Below are 16947 nucleotides of genomic sequence, written 5' to 3'. Positions count from 1 at the left end.
TACATTATTATTTCATATTTATATTGTGCTTAAATAATATATTACTATTTTTATAAAAATACCGCGTATGATCGAAAAAAACCGGCGTCCAGTTGGCCTGGGAAATGACGATCGATGATTATTCTGATTAAATTTACTATAAATAAAACGACTTCATTATAACCATAGCTGACGCCGTTTTATTTTGAGACACATACGGTATGTATTATAACCAGTTGAATTATCGTACTTCTACCTTAATAATTCAGTACCAATTTTTAAATTCCTTGAATAGGCGATTCGCCATTTCGTCCAAGTGAAAAAAAGTAACTCTGGAACATTAGGGGAACATGATAATTATTGTATAATTCTACTTTCCCTTTCTTAATACCGTATAAAACTGAAAATACCACGTGTATCCGCGTCCCAAATTTATCCATGATACTCCACACGGTATACCTTTGCACGTTGCATCCGTCCTGCTCAACGGCCAGGAACAGAGCGTGCAGGTACTCCTGCAGAAACGTCACACGGTGCTGATCTTCAAGACTTCCTCCGGAATCCTCCACGCCGTTTTCCGTCACGTAAACCAACGGATTTCCGTACTCTTCCTTGATCCAGTTCAGCAACTTCCTAAAGCCTTCGGGTGCCAACGTGGGATCGCGCAATTTCGGGTCCCTGACCAATCCGGTGCCTTTGTCCGCGGCGAAGGACAAGTCTGAGAGGGGAAAATGTTTGGAATAGGCCATCCAGGTGTTGTAGTGGTTCAGGCCGAGGAAATCGGCGGATCTTTTGAGGGAATCTAACTCAGAGGGGGTAAAATCCGGTAGTCTGGACGTCGAGTAGTTTCGGCTTCGGCTGCGGGCGGCTATGGTGGATTTCATCACGTCCGGATAGTCTCCAGTGGCGGAGAATATGGGGTGGGCGAACCAGCCGAACTGAAAGGTCCAAAAGTATTATACCGGGTGCGTCTCAAAAGTGGCTCATCCCTGTAACTTTTTTATTTTTTCAGATAAAATAACGAGACTAGGTACGTTAGTATATGACATAAATCAGGATTGATTGACGTATTAAATTGTTTTTGATCACGTTATATCAAAAGTTGTAGTCATTTCCGGTGAAACAGGAAGTGATTAAAAACAACTGAATACGTCAATCAATCCTAATTTATGTCATATACTAACATGCCAAATCTCGTTTTTTTAACTGAAAAAATTAAAAAGTTATAGGGGTGAGCCACTTTTGAGACGCACCCGGTATATATAAAAAAAACAGCGTAGAGTTGGAAAATCAAAGCCAACTCCAACGACGTTTTTTTTTGTTAAACTTACCGACATTTGCATCTCCCTATTCCCAGCATCCTGATCGTCTGATGTTTTGGCATCGGCCCATATGGAATCAATGGTAATGCCCACTTTACCTAAACAACAAACAATATAAAATAGCTGTATACAGAGTATTCTAAAAGAAATGTGAAAAAAATTAAGAGGGAACTGATTTCTTGCATCACTCGGTTGGTGTATTGCATATACAGGATGTAAAAAAATAGTGTACCACCAAACTCAATAAAGCAGATAAAAATAAAAGAAACAGATCCTGTAAAATATGTGTAAGAGTACGAAATTTCAAAGAAAATAGTTTATCAATGTTCTTAAAAATAAACGAAACATATTATGTTTATATACCTTTACTTAGGACATATTATGTAAATAAAAACTTTTTGTTTTATTTTTATCTGCTAAAGTTTGGTACACTATCTTTTAGACCGATTTAAAAAATTTACAAGACTGACTCACCTCTCTGAGACTGCTTAAACTCGTCTTTGTATATTTTGTAGGCTTTGGCGTGCGCTATTAACACGTTTTTCCCACAAATGTAGCTGCCCACGCCTCTGGATACGATTCCCGGAGCTCCGTCCCCATTCTCGTAGGTATCCACGCAGATGCTGGAAGGCTCGTTTATGGTAATCCAGGTTTTTACCTTTTATTAACAGAAAAAAGTATTAACAGAAAAAGAGTCAAGTATTTTAAATTGTGGTGATTCTTGACGGTGATGGTGAACTTGATGGTGATTCTAAAAAAAGAGTGGTAACATTTTTCAAAAAAAAACTTTTGAAAGGATATTAACAAATAAAAAAAAAAGTTTGAATCTCAAAAAAATGCACTTTAATGCATATGTTGGAGGCAGGTGCCGAAAATTAGACATATGGCGATTATAATTAAATATATCCACTATATCCACAAAGTTACGCGGAAGAGTTTTGATTGCATTGGTTTCAACTTCTATGCGGAGGGTATTAATCTTTTGTTGTTATATTATACCAAAAAAAGATTAACCTCCTGGCAAGACTAGTATGGACAAATCGCCATATATGTCTAATTATTTTGGACGTTGGCCAAAAAAAAAATTCGGCGTTTGCCTCCAACACATACAAGACGTGTATCAATTATTTAGGGTTCCGTACCCAAAGAGCAAAAACGGGAACCCTATTACTAAGACTTCACTGTCCGTCCGTCTGTCACAGAGGTCTGTCTTAAGAATCGATATAGGTAGAGAGTTGAAATTTTTACAGATAATGTATCTATGTTGCCGCTATAAGAACAAATATTAGAAACAGAATTAAATAAATGTTTATAAATAAAAAAGTACTTCACTAAACATTATCTTTTAAGTAAGAATTTTACATAGAATCTTTCAAGTCCTCGGTGGCAGCGTGGTTAAAGCGTTAGGACTTTACGCTGCTATGACGTTGGAGCCGTAGTAAGGCAGGTTTTTTTTAATAGTTTTTTTTTTACATATTTTTACATATTTATTTTTACTTTTTACATATTTATTATTGATTAATACAATTTTTAGTAATGTGTGTCTTCATTTTTTTTAGTTACTTATAGGTACGCGTATTCAAAATTTCAGCTAAGTCGGAAATGAATGGTACGGAAACGCACTTGACCAATTTTATAAAAATATCTATAAAATCCAATCAGAGTTATTATAAAAAGAAATTATAAAACTTTACTACCCTGTATCTAAAAAGTTAAGATATTAAGGACCATTAAGGACATACATTCATATGGATTTTTTTTCTTAGGACTGATCCAAGAACCTTGGGCAGACCAAGTCTACAGCCTGGATCTTCTGGTGTATGAGGGTCTATGGTAATATTCTAGGGAATACTTACTCGATCTCCGAAATTGCTGAACGCGACACGTGCAAAATCAGCAAACCTCTCGGGAATTATGGTATTTGTCCAGCCTCCTAAATCTTGAAAGGTTTGAGGCAGGTCCCAGTGATATAAAGTTACCTACAAAGGGTAGAAAAAAATACACAATAGATATAATAGGTTCAACAATATTATACAAGCTGAAAAAATGATTAAACAGAATAATGACCTTTTGAATCTTTATGGAGCGTGTTCAAAACACTGAATCACAAAATTTTAATTGATTAATATTTGTATTCAATTATTAATCAATTTCTTTCTTAACAAAATATATTCTACAATTATTATGGATATTTCTTACCACCGGTTCGATTCCATTCTCCAGCAAAGCGTCAATCAAGCCGTTGTAATATTTAATTCCAGCAACACTAATGTTCATGCTATAGCCATCGGGTAAGATTCTGGTCCAAGACAAAGAAAATCTAAAAGAAGTTAATCATAAAAAACGTTTATTCAAAAATATCATTAATTTTTTACATTACCTGTAAAAATGCACACTCATATTCTTCAGAATTTCAACGTCTTCTCGCCAGAGATGGTAGGAATCGCAAGCCACATCACCATTTGATCCGTCTTTAACATTGCTGGGTTTGATATGGGTGTACCGATCCCATATGCTTTCCCCTTTGCCTAAAAATATTTTTGTACACATTAATAATCTTATTTACTTTAAGAAAATCATCATTTCAGTAAATAGAATAAAGTTTTAAAAGTATACTTGATTTTGCTTACTTAGAGGTACTTACCATCAGTTGTATCCGCCCTCAATTTGATATGCTGCTGTTGCCACTCCAAGCTTGAATCCCACAGGAATTGCAAGCAAAGTACAAAATATCCCAGCAAAAAACACATACACAAATAATAACTTCATGTTTTAAATACCTTCCATTACATTTGATTTGTTTTATCAATAAGCTATTAGTTTATCCTGTTTCCTACTTCATAAGTGAATACATTATTTATCTCCGGTTATAGGTCACGGCCTGTATAGGAGTGAGAGCATCACACAGGAGAGCATCTATAAAACAATAAACTTTCTTCATAGTCGTAGTCACTCATTTATAATATACCAACTACTAAATAAAACAAGCTATGAGAGCGACTAGCGTTTAAGGTAATTTTTTTTCAATAGGGTTAAAATTTAGCTTGCAATTTTTGAAATGGTAATGACCATGATTTGCATGATTTATTTTTAATATTTTGGAACCTTATAATAAACAGAAATAAATACCGTACGATCGGAAAAAAACGGCGTCAGTGACGGCTATGAAATGAAGATCGCAGTCATTTTATATGTAAATCAAAGAATGATGTAAATTTATATGGGAAATGTTATCGATCGTTATTTCCCAGCCAACTGGACGCCGTTTTTTTTTCGATCAAACGGTATAATACACCATAATAACAGATAATAATACACTATATGCCTTTTAAAACTTAACTGATGCTATGTTTACCTTTTATTAGCTTCATAGAACATGTTTGTTGGCTTCTTTACGATTGCTTTCAATAACTTTACCCATTATCGCTGCTGAACGTCGCATATTTCTACGCAGGTTACGCATTTTCAGTTCTAATTATCAATATAGTTATTAAACGTTTCTTGTTATCTGTATTTCTCTTGTATATCTGATATTTTTGTTATATTTTTGAACTCTGATTTAAGGTTAGGAGAAGAAAAACCGGTTGCGGTGATTGATTTTCCAACGAATTTCCTGTAACGTTCAAAAATAAGGGAAGAAATGAAGAAATACATCAATTAAAGTTACCTTATTTTCGAAAAATTGGAGCAACGTTACTTTAGATATGCCGTTCGAGAGCAAAAACCATATTATTTTACTGGCAAGAAATTATCCAACTTCATTTAACTTTAATATAACGGTATCTTGACGCCTTTTTTCGACCCCATCTGTGTTATTACGATTTCTATTTTGTGGTTATTACCTGTTATTACCATAGAATGATCGTCGTTCTCCAGTTACAGGATGGTTACCTGGGTCCTGATTCGTTGTGGAGCGCGACACGACGTTACAAAAAATACCGCTCCAAAATCGCGTTACTCAAATACCATCTCAAATACCAACACATCACTAATACGCAATGCGATTTATTGATTTATTAATTTATGAATTTAAATTAAATTTGTTTTCCCTTAATTTTTCTTCAAGCCAACTAAAATAAGAACTGGAAATTAATTTTCTTCTCGGTAATTTTGTCAAGACGATGAAAAATATGACGTCTCCTAGGTCAGTTTTCAAATTGTTATTTTAGCGCTCTGACTGAATTTCTCAGTTAAAAAAAAACAATGAAAAGGCTTTTCTCCGTTTCAAAGAAGCCCTGATAGTTTTAAGTAACTGTTCGTATCATTAATTTTTAACTTTTAGTTATCTTCAGTTCTAGGATGGATGTAAGTCTATGAACGAAATACATTTATTTATTTATTGACTCTGTTTCAAAGAAGCCCTGATAGTTTTAAGCCAACTAAAATAAGAACTGGAACCTATTTTTTTTCTCGATAATTTTAGCAAGACAATGAAAAATATGACGTCTCCTAGGTCAGTTTTTAAATTATAATATAAACGCTCGGGCTGAATTCCTCATTTAAAAAAAGCAATGAAAGGCTTTTCTGTTTCAAAGAAGCCCTGATAGTTAGTTTTAAGTAACTGTTCCTATCAATTACTTTTAACTTAGTTATCTTCAGTTTTGGAATGGATGTAATTTAGGGAATATTGCAGTTAAATCAAACATCTTTATTAAAATAACATAAGGATTTAGGTCTATACATTTATTCATAATTATTTTTTTACAATTTGTTCAACAACACTTGATAGTACCAGCAAATAGTCTTAAGTAAAATAGTATTACAAACTAGCAAAGCTATTTTTTATCTGTACCATAACTACTAAGTGAAAAAATAAATTATGAAAAAAGTCAGTTATATTTTAATTTGTGTCTGTTTCAAATCAGATATACAGTTTGATCAAAAAGTTCTATGATGAAGCAGAATTACATTGATCTTATTAGGGAAATAACAATTGAATTAGCTTTATCGTCCAAAGGGTGCTTGATCATAAAGCATTCTAATCATAGAGTATATTTTTTAGTCTCTCCAAAAAAATCCTTTATGGGTATTTCGCCACTGCACTGCAAGAAAATCTACAAAATAAAAAAAATGCAGTGGCGAAATACCCATAAATGATTTTTTTGGAGAGATGAATCCGTCACATATGTAGGTATAGACATTTTTTAGTATATTTAGTGTTATAAATTCTATGCTGAGTGGATCTCTCTTGATAATCAACTATTAACTGCTTTTGAATAGAGCATAGTATTGGATAAAATTTATAAAATAATAAGTGATTACTGATTATTAGATGGTTTGGACCAATCAACAGAGAGAATGAGATGATCATAGCCATGACCATGAAGACGGCTGATGGCTTTAGCTGCATCGGTTTTAAACTTGAAATGGATATAAGCAAACCCTTTGCACAATCCTGTCTGTTTATCTTTAGCCAAAAACAATTTGTGAATAGGTCCAAACGGTTTTACTAATTCTTCCAAATCAGTTTCAGTTGTAGAGTCGCTAATATTAGCAATTCTAATAGCAGAATAATTGTCATCCCTTCTGGGCATATTCGGGCCATCGGTTCTTTTGGTTGCCCCATCTCTTAAACTTGGAGGAACATATTTGGAACCTCCTGGTTTTCCAGGTTCTGCTCCAGGCACACCTGAATAATAAATTAATATAATTTTCTAGATTTGGTTAGTAGAAAAATATCAATTACTATTATGTGATGCATCTAAACTATTTTTTATAGTGTGGACATAAATAAAGTATTATTATAATGAAATAAATACCTGGTACTGGGAGCTTCTTGTCATCAAGGGGTTTGCCAGCCATAATTCCTGAATCTTTCCAAGGGCACTTTGAGGTCCAGTGATCGCCAGAGCAAACACGACATTTAACAACGTTCTTGTCACCCAAAGCTGAAAATAACTAATTTTTAGTAATTGACGATATTATTATGTGCCATCGAAAACCTTTTAGTTTATCTAGACCCTCATCCTCAGGTTTGTTATCCTCTTCCTTGCTGGATATAAATTGCATGTATACATCTTCTCCAACGATTGTTGTGGCAGGATTTGGACCTGGTTTATCGTTAGAAGACTCTCCAAACTTTTTCCACGTCTTTCTCAATGCGATTGATTTCGATACAACACGCTTCTCAATTTTATATGTACGAATTATTTTGACCTACAATTTGTTTAAAAATTGTTTCTTCAAGCATAACATATTAAATATACAACTTACTTTTTTATTATCTTCGGTATATTTATATTCTGTTACTATTTTTTGGCCATTCTCAACGACTTCTGTTGAAGGAGGTAAAGATCCCCCTTCCAATTCTACCTCATCAGCCCAACTAGATTTTACTTCTTCGGCAGCAGGCATATTTGCGAGCGAAATTAATTTGAGGACGATTAATTTGGAACACCGATTTTCGCCGATTTTCTATTAAAATATCTAAAAAAAATAACAAAATTCTTACAATAGTGAACCAAACTACACATGTATTTTAGCATGGATGGATGTCAAAAGTCAACATCATAGGTCAACATGAAACGTCAACATAAATTGGGTTACCAAAGATTATCAATCCATAATTCCGCATTGCCACAGATGACCTTTGGTTTGAATTTTCTCACAGCCCTGGCTTGCTGGCCTTACTGCATCTCAAAGTTTTTTTTTCTCCTATCTGTGGCGGACTTCCGAAGGTGGCAAGTGCCCGCCACAGATTGGTTGGCTCCACGAGAGAAGTGGAACAACCCTGAATGGCCATCCAGCTGATGTCTGTCAATCGAGGAGGAAGAATGTTTATTCTGTGGACAGATTCTACCTTTCGCGCCAAGATTCAAAGGCGCTAAGAAACTGTATTCTCATGTTTTGTAATAGTTATTTAGTTTGTAAAAATTGATCGAGTTAATTAAATGACTTAATTATTTAAGTGTGTCTAATTTGCTATCCGCAACGGCCACATAGGTATCTCTATATCCCGCATGTATCTAAAATGTCAGTCATGGGCAGTATTAAAATCTGATAAACAATTATTGTACTACAAAGTGAAATAAATAAAAATGCATTGTCTTAAGCCAAGTTTATTCAACGTATGAACAAATAAAGAGATAAAAGTAACGACATCGGCTTTGTAAGCTAAAGTACTTGGTAAACCTGGCCGAGTCTCTATAGACAATGTTTAAGCTGTTGTCTTCTGGCTCGATGGTGACGAGAGCCTGTTGCACCTCGTCCTCAGTGGCCACGTACTGCGTCGATGCTCCCACGATGTCGCCTCGTTTACCGCAGCCAAAGTACATAATTAGGTCGAGTTCGTTTCTTTTTTTCCAGTCATAATCAGTGAGCAACTAATAGAAATTAAATCATGACTTTATTTAAATCAAGAAGTAATACTTACCGCATAGCTACCGGGTGTCCACTTTTGCAATTCATACTTCATTGAAGCACCGGCTTTGTCCAAATCCAAATCAGTGTAGTCGTGCAACAATTGAAACATTGCAGTTGATTGAAACAAATTGAAAAATTGCTCCAGTACGTATGGAACATTTTCCAGTTGAGCAGTTTCATACAGCAATCTATTAGGTGGCCCCATTTTTTCCCATACTATACCTACACATAAGAATTATCCACATTTACATAAATACATTATATAAGTACCCATATTTCTAACCAGTACTTTCCAAAGTAGTAAGAATTTCTGTAAATGATTCGTCTTTTAAAAACTGTTTCAAAGACACCTGCGATGTTTCTTCAATATAACTTTGAACAGATCTAATCACTTTGTACTCTAAATATTCATCATTAATCCAAGACTCTAATTCTATATCTACTGTTTTTGCATTGAAATAATTATCACTATATAAACTCTTATTAGATGGTTTGTAAGATGGTGCAGAGAATATTGGAGGTTTTTTTATATGAAACCAACCATTAATTGACAGTCTATATTTGTCCATTCCTACTATTTCTCCTACCTAAAATAGTTAACTATAAATTAAATACACTTAAAGTAAGGCTAAACACTAGAAAAGCTTTAAGATTACCTGGTGATATGATTCATTAGTGACGGGAAAAAATATAAACTGATTATTGGATGGAGCAATATCATAAACTATATCTGATGGTTGACCATCCGAATCTTTATTGAGTAGTTGCAAACAACCACCATTGTTTTTTTGCCATCCAGTTTCATCCATTAAATATAAAATAAAAGCCACCATTCTATCTTCCCTTTGGTCATCGTGTACTAAAAGATAATCAGTATTCGTGTATAGACTGATTGTTGCTGAAATATGTGATAAGTTGTAACCAGTTATAGAACTAACCTAAAAATCCATATATTGCAAATACTTTTAAAATTCTCTTAAAACTAATCTTAAAAAGAATTACCCAATTTAAAACGTCCTTTCTTAATAAGTCATAAATGGCTGTAATTCTGTCACCAGAAAGGTATTGAAGGTCTCTACTTTGAAAAAATTCATATAAATCCATGGTCCTCAAGTGAAATTTTAAGTCATAAATGTCTTGTCTCAACTTATCCAAAAATTTTCCATTCTCTATAAAATTCTTAACTACACATACTTTGAATGGATAGCAAATTATTTCAAAACCATTATCACTAAAGTTACTATTTTTATTCCAAAATTTTTGTATGCTTTGAACAAAACTGGAAAGAGACAAATTTGATCTTAGTGATATTGAAACCTTTTTTCTTTTTTCTGGAATATCTTCACTAATGCAGAGACTAATGTTTGAGCAAGTTGGCATTAAGTGACCTGAAACAAACACATGAAAGTAACAAGCTCACAATGACAAAGAAAACTTTTGAATTTATTTCGGAAGTTACTGGAACTATGAAATTTAAATATAAAGTAAAAAATATCTAAATAAATTGTAGGTATATATATTTATATTGTCCATATCTATCAGCCATCTATAACATAAGTTAATAAAATAAGATAATTACATCCAATAAGCATTTTTGGAAGTTTAAAACCTGTAAGAATTGTACAATCATTATCCCATATATCACACTGTTCATCATCTAAATGAACCTGATATCTTTCTGTATCCATAATCTCCGACTTTTGTTTACAAACAACTTCCTCGGTCAATTCATAATTCATAATTCCCTAAAAAGAAAAACCCATAAGAAAAACACTGCATTTCGAACTAAAATACATTTTTGCTTTAGACAATTCTCATCATCCATGTATCATCCCTCGCTCTATTAGTGGTGACGTCGTGTTGCGGAAGGTCAGTGTCGCAAAATCTAAACAAAGCGTGAATTAACCCACTAGTAATCCGTTTTTTTCTCGTTATTACTGTTTCCTTAAGGATAATAATTGTATTTTTCCAAGTAAGTACATTTAATTTTGAACCGTACCAGTGCACTCTACAGTTAATAAATTCTATAATACTATGGAAATTTGTGTTCTTTATTGTTTTAACATAACCTCATATTACTTATCCCTATATGCATCCTTTTATGTAATTATACCTATGGTAAACGCTTATATACTCACTCAGAAAGACACAAATATCCTTTGAACAGAGTAATATAATAAAAAATTAAGAAAAATTAGATTATCCCATTATATTCTTGCTTTGTTTGGATTTTGACTTGACTTGACTTGACCTTCGGCTACATGACGTCACACTAATGGAGCGTATTCCAAGAAACTTTCTCTTCTACTACATAAAACTACAAACGATTTTGAAGATTTTTCAACATTTGTTAAAATAAAAAAGGTTTTCTTTGTTACATTGCGCTCAATTGTCTACTTTTTCTGGTTAATTATTAGTACTACAAAAAATTGAATTTACTACAATCAATTGTATCATTTGTAGTTGATAATAAGCCAAAAAACGAAAAGTTTACTTTAAAGGGGGTTCCAACATGACGGAGCTCATGCGGAGCTCTATACAAAATTCTGTAAACTTTGACTATACCTTCTCTATACCGCCAGTAGATAGGTCATTTATTTTATAATACTAGAGTCCGTGCCGATAATCTCAGGGTGCAGCCACACAGGGTTCGGAAAACTACATGTTACTTTTAAAAACTACATAAACTACATTACATGTAGTTAATGTAGTTTAGGTAGAGGATGTAGTTTATGTAACCTATGTATGTAACTTTCAAATATCAAAGGTTTGAGGTGAGGTTATAATAAGTTGAAGCTTTAAAAACACATAATGTATTTAAGAAAACAGAAGAAATATGGCTTTAAATATAATATTTACATCATATTATCTCTATTTCACCTCATACAAAGGAAAATTATTCAGAATATCAATACATAGTTTATTAATGTAGTTTTCATGTAGTTAATGAACGGGAAAAGCCGTAGTTTTTGAAAAAAAACTACACGTAGTTAATCAGGTAAATTACGTCTTAATTAACTACTTCCGAACCCTGCAGCCACACTATCCTAAAAACGGCGTATCGGCGTAACGGCGTAACGACCTTGAATCGATTTCCAGTAATTCTATTGGCTGAAATTTTTGACAGATAAAATTTCTGACAGATGATTGTTTCAGCCAATAGAATTACTGGAAATCTATTCAAGGTCATTACGCCGTTACGCCGATACCTTTGCCGATACGCCGTCACACAGCACATTTTCACCAAAATTTTGTGCGTGCACTATTCACCTGTAGATGGACGGTAAATTCAAAATGTTGTATTTTTTTAGAATACAAAACAATAGCTTAAGGTATACAAAAGAATATGAAGCATATATAAACAGACTGAGGCATACACTCAATTTACCCAACTCCAGAATGAGAAGAAACACAAAGATAACAACGAAAAAGAGAAAGAAGATATTTAAACAATAGTTTAAAAAGTTAGTTGTTGCTTAGATACATTTAATAAATGATTAATTAACAAAGTAATATTTTTAATTTTAGGTAAATTCACATCTCAATCACCTGTAACCAGGGTTCGGAAGTAGTTAATTAAGACGTAATTTACCTGATTAACTACGTGTAGTTTTTCTTCTAAAACTACGTCTTTTCCCGTTCATTAACTACATGAAAACTACGTTAATAAACTATGTATTGATATTATGAATAATTTTCCTTTGTATGAGGTGTAATAGAGATAATATGATGTAAATATTATATTTAAAGCCATATTTCTCCTGTTTTCTTAAATACATTATGTGTTTTTAAAGCTTCAACTTATTATAACCTCACCTCAAACCTTTGACATTTGAAAGTTACACACATAGGTTACATAAACTACACACTCTACATAAACTACATTAACTACATGTAATGCAGTTTATGTAGTTTTTAAAAGTAACATGTAGTTTTCCGAACCCTGCCTGTAACTAAAGACATCCAGTAAATGGACTTTGGCAACTTTAATATTCCCATTTTTACTGAAGAATTTCTTGATCACAATAAAAGAAGAGATGCAGAATTAAGGTACGTTAATGCTATAATTTTCTGAGTAGTATTTCAGATTGTTCTTTTATTTCGGTTTTACATAGCTCAGAAAAATCAATACAGATTACGAGCACAGAATGCCACTCTGACTAAACACATTGAAAACGGCCATAACTAAGCTGGAAACGGAGATTTCACAACAGGAAAAGAATATTGCAACAGCATCTAGAGCATCTTAGGGCTACTCTGGCCACGGGATTCGGTGGTGTTAAGTTACCAGGTACATACATAAAGAAAATATTTGGAAAGTAAATAATTTCTTTATAGGCATTTTTTTGTTATGTAGGAATCAGAGAAACTGCTTCTTTGCAAAATATTGACAATGACGAACTTACACTCGATGTTACTGGAAAACAGCAGTCACAATACGAATTTGTTACAAACGGTCCGTGGCAGAGTTGGAGTTTAATGGATGACCGACAGTGAGGGCTTCGAAAAGGAAAAGAAAAGCAAACAAGTTTTTTTAATCGAACTGGCACTAATTTATTTTATCGATTTTGACTATCGGGATGAGTGTGTTAATTTTACTTAGGTTTTAAGTAATTGCATTATTTTAATTCTTGCTGGAATTTATATAATAAATTGCTGGTTTTTTATAATTGTATACATATATTGATAAATTAGATGGCTAATCTAAGATTGTATTAGGTATCTTGGACTAATAAATTTGCCAAAAATGAAGAACGTTTATTTTATTTATAACTAAATCAGTATCACACTTTTTTTTAAAAAATTATATTTTTTTGAAAAATTATACTGTTTCTGAAAATAACGTTTTTTTACATTTTTATAATTAAAAAAAAATTGGATTGAAAAGTGTAAATTTTCGGAAAATGTGTATTTTTTAAAAAAAATGTAAATATTTAAATATAGTGTAATTTTTCAGATAAAGTAAATTTTTTCAAAAAATGTGTGAACTTTCAGGAAAAGTGTAATTTTTCAGAAAAAGTGAAATTTTCAGTAAAAGTGAATTTTTTTTAAAAATGTGTAAACTTTCAGGAAAAGTATAATTTTTCATAAAAAGTGCAATTTTTTAGAAAAAATGTAAATTTTTTAGAAACAGTGAAATTTTTCAGAAAAAGTGAAATTTTTCAGAAAGTGAAAATTTTCAGAAAAAGTGTAAATTTACAGAAAATGTGAAATTTTTAAAAAAATGTGGTAACTTTCAGGAAAAGTGTAATTTTTCAGAAAAAGTGAAATTTTCAGTAAAAGTGAAATTTTTTAAAAAATGTGTAAACTTTCAGGAAAAGTGTAATTTTTCATAAAAAGTGCAATTTTTTAGAAAAAATGTAAATTTTTTAGATTTTCACTTTCTGAAAAATTTTAATTTTTCTAAAAAATTTACACTTTTTCTGAAAAATTGCAAACTTTTTATGAAAAATTACACTTTTCCTGAAAGTTCATACAAATGTTTCCAAAAATTTACACTTTTCAATCCAATTTTTTTTAATTATAAAAATGTAAAAAAACGTAATTTTCATAAACAGTATAAGTTTTCCAAAAAAACGTAATTTTACAGAAAAAGTGTAAATTTTCAGAAAAAGTGTAAATTTTTAGTAATAGTGTAGTTTTTTAGAAAAAGTGAAATTTTTTAAAAAAGTGTAAACTTTCAGGAAATGTGTAATTTTTCATAAAAAGTGCAATTTTAGAAAAAATGTATAAAATTTTACAAAAAAAGTAACGATTTTGCCATTGCAGGGACCTATCGTTTTTCCCACTGAAAGAGGCAAAAAAACATAATAACGTAAAAAAGTAACAAAAACGATAAGTTAGAACATTGGGCTTTTGGAAAAGTAAGTAGATAAATTGATAGCAAATGGTATACCGGTTTTTGGTAGCAGGGTTGGTAGCGGTTTTTGGTAGCAGGGTTGGTAGCGGTTTTTGGTAGCAGGGTTGGTAGCGGTTTTTGGTAGCAGGGTTGGTAGCGGTTTTTGGTAGCAGGGTTGGTAGCGGTTTTTGGTAGCAGGGTTGGTAGCGGTTTTTGGGAGCAGGGTTGGTAGCGGTTTTTGGTAGCAGTGTTGAAATTTGCTTAGTTTTGGGTAGCAGGGTTGGTAGCGGTTTTTGGTAGCAGGGTTGGTAGCAGTTTCTAGTATAGGGGTTGGTAGCGTTTTTTGGTAGTCAATTCGAAATTGGTCAAAGAATGCGTAGAGAAGCTGAACAAATTAGGCAAAGAAAATAAAGTCCTAATCTGGGTGCCTGAAAGACTCCATCTGTAACGTTGGAATTAGAATCCTTCACCGGTCTAAGGGCCTCGAAGAAGTTACTCAGGACTTTATTAATTACGACCGAGAAAAATCAAAGATTTTCCTTGATTTAGGTAAGAACAATATTCAGGATTTTTAACAGAACACTGTCTCCTCATTGAACCCCTCAGTAGATTGTGAAGCTAACAAACAAAGCAAACGCAGATTCTGTGGGGAAAATGAGCCGAGACGACAGCTATATGTGCCATAAACTTTGGCACGACTGATATTGGAGATGAGGAACTACCTTCTGCAAAACTGTCTTAGATACTGACTATTGTCAAAGCCCTGAGGCTGTATGATGAGTTATAACTCAAGAAAGGGGGACACAATAGATCTATAAGTTGCATGATCTAAAATATTTTCATTACCCTTACCTTAGTCCCGTACTATATTTTGCTACTACGTTATTTTTAAAACACATTGATTGTCTTATCTTTTTTAATAGAATTTAGGTATTTTTGCATAGACAAATGGAAAGATAGGGATAACCGCTGGGAAGTTAACTTAGAAATGATGATCGATTAAATTTAATCTTCATCGGTCGTTATTTCTAAAGGAATTTGAAGCCGTTTTTTTTTTCGATCGTGCAGTATATGCCATATATAGATACGTTATTTATATGAAATTTTATGTCTTCCGTATACACTAGATATAAATACTCATTAATCATGTTGATAGATATATAATAATAGTTTCTGTATAGCCTTTAACGCCTTGGGTGTAGCAAGGTATAACTTGCCTTGCTAGAGCCGTTCGGTATACAAGAAAGGAAATGTGCAGGGCCGGCGGAAGGAAAATATTGAGACCGGGCACTTACCCTATCTGGCGCCCCCCCCCCTCCTCCTTAACAGTTATTATACTCTCTCTTTCCTTCAGTCCTATACTTTAACTACAAACTAAACATATTTATGCTACTTTAACAATAAATTTTCACTTAAAGATACTTCAAAATTCTTCTCTTCGTTCAATTTTAGTCTGCGATTGTAGTTTTTTCTACACCGGTCTCGAAAGTGACTCACTCCTATAATTTTTTTATTTTTTTAGATAAAAAACGAGTTTTGGTATGTTAGTATATGACATATATTAGGTTTGATTGACGTATTCAATGGTTTTTAGTCACTCCCTGTTTGACCGGAAATGACTAAAACTTTTGATTTTTAAATGCACCCTCGGTATATTTCTACTTTATTCCAAAAGAAAATGGCATTCTGAGTAGAATGGCATATCATATGTCAACTTTTGACATTTTTGCTTAAAAATATCGTATTGTCAAAGTGTATGTGGCGCTAAATTCGTTAAGTATTTTATCGTGAGTTTAAATTAGTGGACCCACGGAATCCGTAACAGTATTTTAAATTTTAATCTATAGTACCAGGGCTGTGTTAAAAATAAACAAATTATAGGGAGTAACTTCTGAGACGCACTCGGTATATAGAGCATAAGCAATATGATTCCAACTTCGGCAGTCTCGTTCTGGTATAAGTGATCTTTGAAAACATAACAGTATTTAATTGAAAGCAGTTGCATTATTTTTTATTATATTTTATTATTAAGAATTTAAGAAAATTTTCCTTTCTTTTTCACAAACAATTACATATTTAGTGCAGAATCAGTATTATGATCACACAGTTTTGTCGGCTGCAAAATGAGGATCAACCAATGTTTGAGATGCATTTCTTTGTGAGAATTTTTTCTTTGTGTGATTCTACGATTTAGAAAATTCAACGATTTTGCTACCATTTTCAGTGTATTACTACATATTCAATCCGGAACAATCAAAACCACCAAAAGATTGATATCTTTCCCACTACTAGTAATAAATTAATTTAATTAATGAGGCAAACTTAGTTTTTTTTTTGACAATAAGGATATCGGGATCCTCTTCAGCTTCTTGCGAATGAATATTTGCCGTATATATGTAACTTTAGGGCATATCAGCCATTAATAACAAATAAAGGGTGTGGATA

General features: G+C 32.7%; 2 protein-coding genes, 1 long non-coding RNA gene and 1 pseudogene across 8 annotated transcripts; 1 reads left to right on the top strand and 3 right to left on the bottom strand.

The window, feature by feature from the left end:
- LOC115888875 overlaps positions 1 to 4925 on the bottom strand; it is a 5328-nt pseudogene extending 403 nt beyond the window's left edge.
- Positions 4926 to 5969: 1044 nt separating this feature from the next.
- On the bottom strand, positions 5970 to 7823 carry LOC115888790 (eukaryotic translation initiation factor 3 subunit G-like). Its single transcript, XM_030908628.1, has 4 exons — positions 7515 to 7823; positions 7244 to 7457; positions 7061 to 7189; positions 5970 to 6930 (listed from the first exon to the last, which is right to left on the bottom strand). Exons 1-4 carry the CDS (start codon positions 7653 to 7655, stop codon positions 6560 to 6562), a joined length of 855 nt encoding a protein of 284 aa, XP_030764488.1. The 5' UTR covers positions 7656 to 7823; the 3' UTR covers positions 5970 to 6559.
- Positions 7824 to 8343: 520 nt separating this feature from the next.
- On the bottom strand, positions 8344 to 11308 carry LOC115888794 (prolyl 3-hydroxylase OGFOD1). 6 transcript variants are annotated; one of them, XM_030908634.1, is made up of 7 exons: positions 11229 to 11308; positions 10243 to 10408; positions 9666 to 10051; positions 9320 to 9601; positions 8947 to 9250; positions 8674 to 8885; positions 8344 to 8623 (listed from the first exon to the last, which is right to left on the bottom strand). In XM_030908634.1, the coding sequence occupies exons 2-7, from the start codon at positions 10400 to 10402 to the stop codon at positions 8360 to 8362; spliced, it is 1608 nt and encodes a 535-aa protein (XP_030764494.1). In that variant the 5' UTR covers positions 10403 to 10408; positions 11229 to 11308; the 3' UTR covers positions 8344 to 8359. The 6 variants fall into 6 exon arrangements, with proteins under 6 accessions (XP_030764494.1, XP_030764496.1, XP_030764493.1 ...); XM_030908636.1 differs by having other exon boundaries at positions 11158 to 11285; XM_030908633.1 differs by lacking the exon at positions 11229 to 11308 and adding an exon at positions 10458 to 10945.
- Positions 11309 to 12611: 1303 nt separating this feature from the next.
- Positions 12612 to 13398, top strand: LOC115888795. The gene is made up of 3 exons (XR_004051314.1): positions 12612 to 12713; positions 12779 to 12954; positions 13021 to 13398. It is a non-coding gene; the product is annotated as an uncharacterized LOC115888795 (long non-coding RNA).
- The last annotated feature ends 3549 nt before the right edge of the window (positions 13399 to 16947 follow it).

The sequence above is a fragment of the Sitophilus oryzae genome, unplaced genomic scaffold (genome assembly GCF_002938485.1).
Source record: "Sitophilus oryzae breed Bouriz unplaced genomic scaffold, Soryzae_2.0 scaffold_808_pilon_pilon, whole genome shotgun sequence".
Taxonomy (NCBI): domain Eukaryota; kingdom Metazoa; phylum Arthropoda; class Insecta; order Coleoptera; family Curculionidae; genus Sitophilus; species Sitophilus oryzae.
This window is presented reverse-complemented; position numbering and strand designations above follow the sequence as displayed.

Coding starts and splice junctions, on each gene's coding strand:
- LOC115888790 (XM_030908628.1), bottom strand. CDS start 7,655: ATGCCTGCTGCCGAAGAAGTAAAATCTAGTTGGGCTGATGAGGTAGAA. Junction 7,458..7,514: donor ATACCGAAGATAATAAAAAA/GTAAGTTGTATA, acceptor AACAAATTGTAG/GTCAAAATAATTCGTACATA. Junction 7,190..7,243: donor GGGTCTAGATAAACTAAAAG/GTTTTCGATGGC, acceptor AGTTATTTTCAG/CTTTGGGTGACAAGAACGTT.
- LOC115888794 (XM_030908634.1), bottom strand. CDS start 10,402: ATGAATTATGAATTGACCGAGGAAGTTGTTTGTAAACAAAAGTCGGAG. Junction 9,602..9,665: donor GAAAGGACGTTTTAAATTGG/GTAATTCTTTTT, acceptor ATGGATTTTTAG/GTTAGTTCTATAACTGGTTA. Junction 8,624..8,673: donor GGACACCCGGTAGCTATGCG/GTAAGTATTACT, acceptor AATTTCTATTAG/TTGCTCACTGATTATGACTG.